The sequence below is a fragment of the Hoplias malabaricus genome, chromosome Y (assembly GCF_029633855.1).
Source record: "Hoplias malabaricus isolate fHopMal1 chromosome Y, fHopMal1.hap1, whole genome shotgun sequence".
NCBI classification, from domain to species: domain Eukaryota; kingdom Metazoa; phylum Chordata; class Actinopteri; order Characiformes; family Erythrinidae; genus Hoplias; species Hoplias malabaricus.
Genome location: NC_089820.1, coordinates 43950640 through 43961178, shown reverse-complemented (window position 1 = coordinate 43961178; position 10539 = coordinate 43950640). Strand labels below are relative to the sequence as shown.

Below are 10539 nucleotides of genomic sequence, written 5' to 3'. Positions count from 1 at the left end.
CTGGTAGACACCCCTATAGGTTTTCATTTCACACATTATAGACCCACACAGTTTAAATATTTATAGAAAATCTTGAAGTAAATGAGACAGTTCCGAGGCAAGTGTCAGGACAGATCATCCAGCATTAGTACCTAGTAGTATATATATATCTATCTTCCATTAAGTACAGTTTAGAGAAACACATCAAGACACTTTTTTTTAAGGATATCAATACTAAGAAATCATTAAAACTAGTACATGTTTATGCTAGTGAATATGCTACCATATTTGTGAAATCACAGATATTAACAAATGAAACACTAAGCTACAAATACTTGTAAAAGCTGACTGTTTTTATTGAGTCCATTGGAACAAAATTTACAGCACATTAGATTCAAAATATTTCTAATGTTTGGCAGCAACTAAGACAAAATGTGAGACATATACCGACCTACTTAGACCTCTCAAAATATTTCTACACATATGTAGAAGATACAGCTTTACAATCAGTCAGATTACATCATGCTGACCAATATCCAGCAATGGAAAAACATAATACAGCATTGACCTGGTGGTTAATTTGATTGAGTGAATAAATCTGTGGGGAGAAAAAAAAACAGTGGAAATACCAAACAAGTAGAAATCAACACAAACACTGATGATCAAAACAAGTCTATTTATCTCCTCAATACATAAATAATGTAGAGCCCTTGAAGGAGAGGGATACGTTAAAAACCTATTCTCAGGGAAAAATGCACAATATGAGCCCATATTTTCTTCAATTTTTGTGGTCACAATGTTTTAAATCTCAATTGCTTCCCCTATTTAAAATTAATTATCTCATTTTCTTCAAAAAAAGCATAATTTATAATCATTATTTTGTATGTATGCTAGTTTTTTAACTTAAAACACTGAAGCAAATGAGTGAATAATTTGTAAATTGTTGGCATATATTTAGAAATATCCAAATATTATAAAAGAATAAATATCCGAGGACAACATTTTACCATAGGAATGGATTAGAGGAGAATATGTGCACAAATTGCAAAACAGATTTTTACATATCCTCTGTCTTTCTGGGGCTCACTAAAACAGAGACAACACATAATTCAAGTTTAAAATTGAAACAACTTGACCATGAATAATAATACTGCAATGTAACACTTCCATAGTTGAATATTTTGGCGATTTAAAACTTTTATCTACATTCCTTCAGTCAGATTGTAAAGTGAAATAATAGAAACTTAATTTAACATCATGAATGATGTTAACATCATGAAATCTATGGGAGAGTTAGTGCTTTGATTCTGTTAAACATCTTACAATGATAATACTTATGCTAATACTCTGATAGGCTAGTCTAACACAATATAATTGTAAATGTAAATTCAGCTAGCAAACCTAAAACAGATATCTTGCTATGTGCTGTTAGCTAGCTAACACACTGTCTGCTAGCTACCTATAAATCAATTTGCTGTTCTAGAAAAATGTTCCCACAAGACCAAACATGATTGTCCAGGTAAAACCAAAATTAATTTGAAATAAGGATTTTATGTGATAAAGCTCAACAAATCCAAATGTGTGCATTGTTAACCTTCTGACTCAAGGTACATAGAATAATCAGAATTAAATGCCAACATCTCAAATGAGAATTATACCAGTTTCTCAAACTCCCCTTGTAATTCATTCGCTCAATAACTTTGGTTACAAATGAACCAATTAATTATGTAAGAGACAACTTGAAAGAGCAAATGACATTCAGACACTGAACATTCCCTAGGTACAACACAAGGCCAGAATCCCAGATCCTTGCTGTTTCCAGAAACTATTTCACCACTGACTTTCTATTGTGCATACAACCATTATCCACCATCCCAATGACTTATGAACACAATTTTCTTCTCCTTTCTTTAGGAATAAAGCTGTTTAGAAGATTCAGATTTTGAATTTAGCGGTAATGTAGCATGCTCTGAAAAAACAAGGCTCGTGATCATTTGGCAATCAGATCAGGGAATGACAGACAAAAAGTAAAAGTCATGTTGGAGAAAAATGCTCAGTTACTGGAAAAAAAGAAAAATCAAAAAAGTTCTGAAAAGCGTCAAAGTGGTTCTAAAAATTATCGCTGAGCTGCAAGTGTATAAAAAATAGACTCGATGACTTGATAAAAACACCGAAACTTTCTGAAAATACAGCTCTGCCAAATCCACATTAATGTTTTCATTTTGGCTTAATTGGCTTACTATATGTCATATTAGGAAGGATGCAAAAATCCACGCAGGGACTGGCTGAGGTAAAATAAGCAGATTGAGGGGGTGATGTCAACTGCTTTTGTGATAATATGTAAAAAAAATCTGAGCAGGTTTTTCTGGGATTGTGCAGACAGAAACATTCCCAATCTTTGATTGGACATGGTGAGAAGTGGCCAGAGTCCAAATGTGTCCATTAAATGGCAAAGTCATCCTGGGGGGCAGGGCTAAAGGCAGAACTCCGAAGCATGTCCAGGCAGTTGACAAGGATGAGGCAACCAGTCAGGTGTTTCCAACGCTTGGTGATAGGGTTCTTCATGCGATCCAGACCCAGGTGAAGCTCTTGGATGACATCACGGTAACTATCTCCAATCTGTGCTGCCCATGTCAACAGGAAGTCATACGCTGGCTTCCACATGGCCTGCAATTGAATGGATGAATAGCTTAGTGAATAATCAAATTTGTGAAATACATTTTTATATCAATGTATTCAGTTTGCTTACATGAACGTTATATGAACAAATGTATTGGGGCACACCATCTAATCATTGAATACAGGTGTTCAGTGCACAGAGCACACTGAACGCAAGTGTGGTACTGCAGTAGGGTGCCACATTTGCAACAAGTCAGGTTGTGAATTTTTTCCCCATCCTAGATATGTCACATTTAACAGTGTGTTTCATAACTGAAATGTCAAAGCATTTTGGAACCACAGCAATTCATCTACAAAGTGGCAGACCATGTAAAGTAACAGAGCAGGGTTGACAAGTGCTGAGGTGCACAGTGTGTAAAAGTCACCGACGCTCTCCTCACTCAATTACTGCAGAGTATCAAACCTTCTCCAGAATTAAACAATAGGTTTCAATGGCTGAGCCGCTACATGCTGCAAACCTTACATCATTAAGTACAATGCCAAGTGCCAGATGATGTGGTGTAAGCACACTGCTACTAGACTCTGCAGCAGTGGCATTTTGTTCTGTGGAGTGATGAATCACACTTCTCTATCTGACAGTCTGATGGCAGAATCTGGGTTTGACAAATGCCAGGAGGAGCTTACCTGTCTGACTTTATTGGGCCAATTGTAAAAATTTTTGGGGAAGGGATAAAGTTGTGGGGTTGTTTTTTTAGGGCTTTGGTCTAGGCCCCAGATTTCCAGTAAGGGGACATCTTAATATGTCAGCATACCAAGACATTGTGGACAATTGCATGCTTCTAAAATTGGGGGAAAATGGGGATGACCCTTTTCTGTTTCAGCATGACTGAACCCCTGTGCACAAAGCAAGGTCCATGAAGGCATGGAGGGATGAGTTTGGTGTGGAAGAATTTGGTCAAAACAGGGCCTCTGACATCAACCCCATCAATCAACTTTGGGACTGACTAGAATGAAGATTTTGTATGAGGCCCTTTCTGAACATGTAATGGAACACCTATAGTAGCCGCCTTGTAGCTCCAATGCAGACAGAACATATTAGATAGAAACATTAACTTTATGGCTTGTGAGTGTGTTTATGTGTATGTGTGTTGTTTGTGTTTTCCTCACCTCACTGTCCACCACTCCTGTCCGATCTCGGTGCGGGGCTTCGTAAGCATCCATTTGCTGTTTGGACACTCGTGCAAGCTTCTCAGCCAGTTCTCTCCAGCGAGAGGCCACCTCAACTGCGGTGGTCAGAAGAACAAAGTCCAGGATCAATCGGCACACCAGACCCTGACAGTCCATCTTCAACAGAGCCTGTGCACACATAAACACTGGGTTTAGTAACTTCCAGGACATGGGTATTGAGTAAGCTTATGCCATTAAATATTTGTCCATATCTAATAACAACATTTAATGTTGTACATGTTCTTGAATCAGATAAAAATGGCGTTGCAGTCTTTGGGTTGCACATTACACTGAGTTTTATAAAAAACTAACAAATTCATACAAATGTATTGAAAACATATAGAGAAGCAAGGACAAGAGAAGCAGAGGCAGAGAGAGAGAGAAAGAGAGAGAGAGAGAGAGAGAGAGAGAGAGAGAGAGAGAGAGAGAGAAATGATGGATGATGGGGAAAGAACAATTGGTCACAAAGGGAGAAAAATTGTGTGTGTGTGTTTGTGTGTAAGAGAGAAAGAGAGAGAGAGGGAGAGCGGGAGAAAGAAAAATAGAGAACGGGAGGATGACAAGCAAGAAAAGCAGAGATAGATAGATAGAGTGTAAGTCAGCCGTGTTTTACCCATTAGAGTAAACAGCTTTAAAATAAGTGACAAAACACACACACACACACACACACACACACACACACACACACACACACACACACACACACACATCTTTAGCTGCTGCAGTAAAAAGTCCATTTTTGGTTTGCCTGATATAAAGAGAGCTCACATAAAGTCTAACAGTTAAATAAAAAAGCTGTAGGGTAATAACATTTATTCAAAGTCAAATAATTTGGAAAACACCCTGCTCAGAAAACCGTACGGATGCCATGTTCATGACAGAATACAAAGCATTGGACAAAGTTAACATTTGCTCAAAGGTAGCGCCCTTTCACAAAGTCACGTCCAGTAACACTGGCCGTAATCCTTTTGTCTGGATTTCCCTTTGTGCTTCATTTTATATTCACCCATGTTTTTTCATCAATTTATTAAGTGATATTTTCACTTGCATGTTCTCTACCAGTCACAAAATCATTCTACCAAGCCGGGAGGGTTCAGCCCCATAGCTCAGCACGTTTGGAGGCGAACACCAACTTTGTATGAGTTTTGTGTGTATTTTCAGTAACTGTCACAAATACTTTTTAAATCATTCCACCACATTATACGCAGTATACACAGATTTATCAGGGTTAGTGACAGAATGCAAAGTTTTTGTGAAGTGCACATTCAGTATGTTTGTGTGTGTGTGTGTGTGTGTGTGTGTGTGTGTGTGTATGCCCACATCCAGCAGCTGGTGAATTTAAATAATTTTAAATATTTCAGGTTATAAATGAGGAGCTGCAGAGCGAGGATGCTGAATTCTGACTGGTTGCGGCAGGCTGTCTCCCCTGACAGGAGGGAACACACACACACACACTTAAGTAATGTCCAGAGCTTTTGTTTATTTCCATTTACATATTGGAAAACAGACTCATTGTGACAACGTATACACACACACAGACATGCACACACAAATATACAAACACATGCTGATATACTATGTATTTTCATTTCCAGCTTAGAATACATAACACAAACACACACACTCTCTCTTTTTCTCTCTCACACACAGCCAGGAGAAATGATCGCACCAACACAGTCAGCAGTAGGAAGTTCCAGACTTGCCTTTCCCTGTTTATCTCTGCCTTTGTTTTCTGTATCTCTCTCTCTCTCTCTCACCATTTCTTTCCTTTCTCCCCATCTATGGCTCTTTCTGCTTCCTCTTTTTGCCTCTCTCCTTTTTAACTCTCTCTCTAGCTGTCCCCGTAGACTCCATGGTTCAATAACTGCATCCATCTAAACACACAGCGTGTCCTGTTTTCTCTCTCTCTCTCTCTGTATTTGGAAGGGGACTTGGTCTGTAGAGAATAGAGTGGTAATCCCCACACTCCTCTGTGTGCTTTTTAAAAGAGAGAGGGAAGGAGAGAAGAAAGAAAAGAACGGTCTGAGCTGGAGAAGGACGACACGGCTGGGAAATCCTTGTGTGTGTGCTTGTGTATGAAACAAGAGGAGGCTATAATCAGCTCAACATTACTATTCAAAGTCATGCAGTCAGCAGTTGGAGGAAGCACTCACTTACAGATCACAGCTATGAATAACCTACACTATACGGATTAAATTTGTGGACACCTGCATGTCCAACATGTTTCTGAAATGAAGGGCAGTAATCCTGAGTTTAGTCCTCTTTGCTGCAGGAACAGCCTCTACCATATTTACCATATTCACCTTCAGGGAAGGTGTTTAACTCAATGTTGAAACATTGCTGTGAGGATTTGATAGCAGACGCAAGAGCATTTGCGAGAGAGGTATATTGAATAGGACACAATTATTTAAGAGAACACTATTCCACTAGCACCCAAGCCCAGTGTTTGGGTGCTTTATTCACATTTGGCAGAGTCTTGGCTTTGGTCATAGTAATCATAGGCCCATAGACTTATGTACAGCTGCTTCAGAACATCCCATTGCATTTGTTAATGCTTTTCTATAGAGACTGTACAACTTTAAGATGGTGAATTCTCTAATCCAAATGATTTTGGTCCTCTACACTAACTGTCCATCCTCTCAGCTCCACTGACCAGACAGGAGCACTTTGTAGTTCTACACTTACAGACCGTAGTCTATCTGTTGCTCTGCATACTTTGTTATCCCCTTTTACCTCATTCTTCAATGGTCAGGACCCACACACATTGTCTACAGAGCAGACATGGTATGGGTTGGTGGGTCAGTCTCAGCGGTGCAGCGACACTGAGGTAGTGGTTTTACAAGTGGATCAGGCACAGCAGTGCTGCTGGAGTTCTATGTAAATATGTTTACATTCATATTTAGAACATTTGCACCTATGAGCCAATTTCTCTGAGTTAAACTCTTTCTGTTTTCCACCTGAAATATATGATAGCATTCACCAGGGCAAGCTCATCTTCTTGAATGAATAAAATAATGAGGTGTTGGAAAAAAAAAAACCTCAAATTCTCCCAAAAACAATTCCCTCCATTTCTCTATTTTCCAATCTAATTTTACTCTCTCGTTCTCCCTGGTTGCTTGCTCTGTAATTTGCTCCCCGTCTGAGCAGCGCTTTCTTCTCAGTTTCGCTAATGTAGCGTCTGGGCCTGGGCCAGGAGGAGCCCACTTGGGGAGGGTATTTGAGAGTGTGTGTGTGTGTGTGTGTGTGTATGTGTGGTGTCTGCTGACGCTTGACATTTTGGATGCTATGGCAAAATGTCACTAACATTAAAGCAGAACAAATAAGGCCAGCCCAGTTTCACTGCACTGTTAATTTACTCACTGAGGGCCAGTGTGAATAATTTTCACCTAGCTTTTATGAATACAAAGCTACCACATACCACACGCCTCATTACTGACCACAGGATGCACAGCGTCAAATGCTTTTCTCACAAAAGCTTCTTTAGTATAAATACTTGGCTTTTATTGACAGTCCCAGAGCCAACAACTAACTCCCCGATTCCAAACCACTGAAGTCTGGAGTTCTAGGACATGAAGTTTTTGTAATTGTGCCATATGTAGACTTCTCATTGTGTAATATGCAGTAGATACTAACGATAGTAATATCTACTACATTTCTAATGTTAATAAGGGGTGGTCCTGTGGCACAGCAAGTACTTTCAGTGTCACACAGATCCAGGGTCCTGGGGTTGTGAGGTAAAGCCCTGCCTCAGGTCACTCTCTGTGAGGAGTTTGATGTGTTTCTGGTGTGTTGATCCTGTCAGGCCAGTGTGGTCATTTGTTAACTGATATACAGCATCTGCACTTAGTGTTCTCCTCCAAGTGAGTTGAGCCTGTGTAACAGAATCATCAGTTAGTGTTCTCTTATAGGTGTCTTGAACTGATGAGACAGAATCAGCAGTTAGTGTTCTCCTCTAGACTGATGAAGCAGAATTCTCCTCTGCTCCACAGTCAAAGGCTGGGGGCGTTATGGGGTTTCGTGAAGTCTTGGCATTGATTTTGTTGACGGTAGGCTCTGTTTCTATTTGTAAATGCTTTTCTGTAAAGACTAAGCAAGCTTAAAGTACAGAAAACCACTCAGAATATTCACAATTGTGTTGACGCACAGCTATGTATTTATATCAGAGCGGTTTTGAACACAGCTTCAAGACAGGAACGATCTGCTTTGTGTGCTATTTCAACAAGAAAAACCTTGTACTGTATGCAGCTCATGCTAACAATCGGTCCCTTGTTTTTCCACATACTTGTATTCCCCCTTCAACTGCCCCTCCACCACCTGACATTCTTTGTTTGTAAAAGCTTGTATTCCTCTGTTTCCCAGAACACTGCATTTAAACAATGCTCTTTGATGCCCTGTAGTAACTCTGAAACCTTTTTGTTTTGTGCATCGTCTTATCAGAACATGTCCAGTGAGGGCTGTCAGGAACCGATCGTTTAGAAGATCCATTAAAGTTGGGATGGGAAAAGGCGACAGGAGGACCCTCAGGACTCGCTCGGCTTCCATTATTCAAACACAGTTTTGTCAAAGACAAAAACCTTCTACCAGAAAATGTCACATAAATAGAACACAGCATCACATGCAGTGTTAAAGGTGGATGCTTGCTGTGTCAAACACACACCCTTTAAAATAAAGCTATTCCACAGAAGAACCACTTGAATGAAGGAATGAATAAATGAATGAATGAATATATATATGTGCAATCTCTTTTGTGAGATTGTTGTAAGTATATGATATTATTATTAAACTTATCTGGAGTTTTACTCATTTTGACAGACTTTATTTACAGAGGTTTCCTATTCCTTTCAATTACAGTCCAATCATTATTTCTCGTAAAAAGCAAAGTTGCCTGCAATAGCCCAAGAAAAAAAGATTAAAAAAGCAGAAGGATTGTGCAGCTTAAAGGATTCCCAGGTTTTGCTGGAAATCAGGCAGTTTCTAGGCTGTTGCTGCATGGTCACTAAAGTGTTTTTGCTAAATGGTTGCTATGGTTCCTTAAGGGGGTTGCAAAATTTTTTTCTGGTGGTCACTAATGTGTTCCAGGTACCTGCTAAGGCAATTGCTACAGTATTTATTGTTTTCACTAAAGTATATCAGTGATGTTAGTGTGTTTTCACACCTATAGTTTGTTTGCTCTGGTTTGAAAGTTACGTTTGTTTTTACGCAGTGATAAATCAAAGCGAACCAAAATGCGTTACAACATGTGAGAACATTCTCTTTGTTTATTGGTCAGACCTGTATGGGGCGGGATCAAGAAAGTTAATACAGGAAGAAGCACCTGTGTTGTGGAGTCGTGCATGTTTCCCCTGGTTAGCTGCTAAAGTTTAGTCAGTTCTTTGTTTACATATTCTGCTGCATCCCATAATGCAAAGCACACCTTGCTATGGAAGCCGCTTAGCTCTAACTTGAGGAGTTCACATGATACTTGGGATTGAGGACGGATCACATTCTCACCACAAACAAAGTGCTCCAGAGTTTGTTTGGGACTGGACTGAGGCCACCTCCTCTCAAGGGTCTCGGTTGTTTAGGTCTGTATCCGAGTGCGATTACTGAGTGCACACCTGCACAAATGAATTTCACCAACGGTGTAAATGAATGATTTTCTTGTTTGGTCCGGACCAAGGGAAGTGAACTACATTCCGAACCCAACCATATACTAGGTAGTGCCACTGACTCACATTTAGGCTCCACAAAGGTCTTTCTATTCATTGCTTACCATCAAAGGCACTTTGTTTGCTTGTCAAGTTTCAGGATCAGCAGCTCCATGTCATTTGATCAGGGATGCCAAAACATTAGCATCATTTCAAACCTAAACCATATTTTGAAGCATTTAATGTCTTTAATGTTAGGAAGTTATATCAAAACGTATTCAATCAGATATTTTACAAACACTAACATGCTGTTAGTGCCTCTGTCCAAAACCTACTCATGACCTTTTGACCCAGGACAAAAATAGCACTTAAACAATGCCATAAATAAAGAGGTGTCACAGCTGTTGACCAGTAAATTCACAACACGTCAACCAGAAAAAAGTGCAATTGCATACTTTATGTCAAAATTTTTCTAGTCACCACTTCTAATGAGTTAGTTCTGCTGCTTTATCCCTTAGGAGGTTCAAGACGAGTTGCATCAAAACAAAGTCATGGTTAGTTATGCCGCTGATTTAAGTTGAAAGTACAGGGTTTGTGCTCTGTGTTTGTTTATGTTTTATGATAAAAAACAAAGTAAAAACGGATATATCATAATTGAAATGCAATTAAAAAGTCATGCTCCCTTGTGAGTAAAAGTATGCAAAATCAGACAGGACAGGCACTGAATTTATTTAAACATCCTCATTGTTTTCCATCTTATAAAGACACAAATAAATTATGGAATCTATTTACTGCAAGCTAAATACAGTAAGGAGGTGGGGGGTGGGTGAACTGGCTGGAAGAGAGAGAGAGAGAGAGATGAGCCTAAGGTCACCATGTCCAGTGCTAAGAGACCACTAGGTGGTTTAAACACCCCATCCATCCACTTTGCAATGATTTGGGCTTCTGATCTATTCATCCAACATTGCTTCCTATCCTCAATAATGGTCACATGACTGCCATCAAATCCTAACAGCAATGAGCAAATATACTGTAAGGCCTTGAAAGAAGAGTAGAGATTGCTACTGCAGCAAAAAAGAACAATCTC

At 39.4% G+C, this 10539-nt stretch overlaps 1 protein-coding gene across 1 annotated transcript in view; it reads right to left on the bottom strand.

Annotated features, from left to right (window-relative positions):
- Nucleotides 1–347: 347 nt before the first annotated feature.
- LOC136678738 (SH3 domain-binding protein 4-A-like) overlaps nt 348–10539 on the bottom strand; it is a 49368-nt gene continuing 39176 nt past the window's right edge. The window contains exons 4-5 of the mRNA XM_066656859.1: nt 3766–3954; nt 348–2646 (exon numbers count right to left, since the gene is read on the bottom strand). Of these exons, the coding sequence (XP_066512956.1) occupies nt 2422–2646; nt 3766–3954 (414 nt within the window). The 3' untranslated portion in view covers nt 348–2421. The remainder of the gene's footprint in view (nt 2647–3765; nt 3955–10539) is intronic.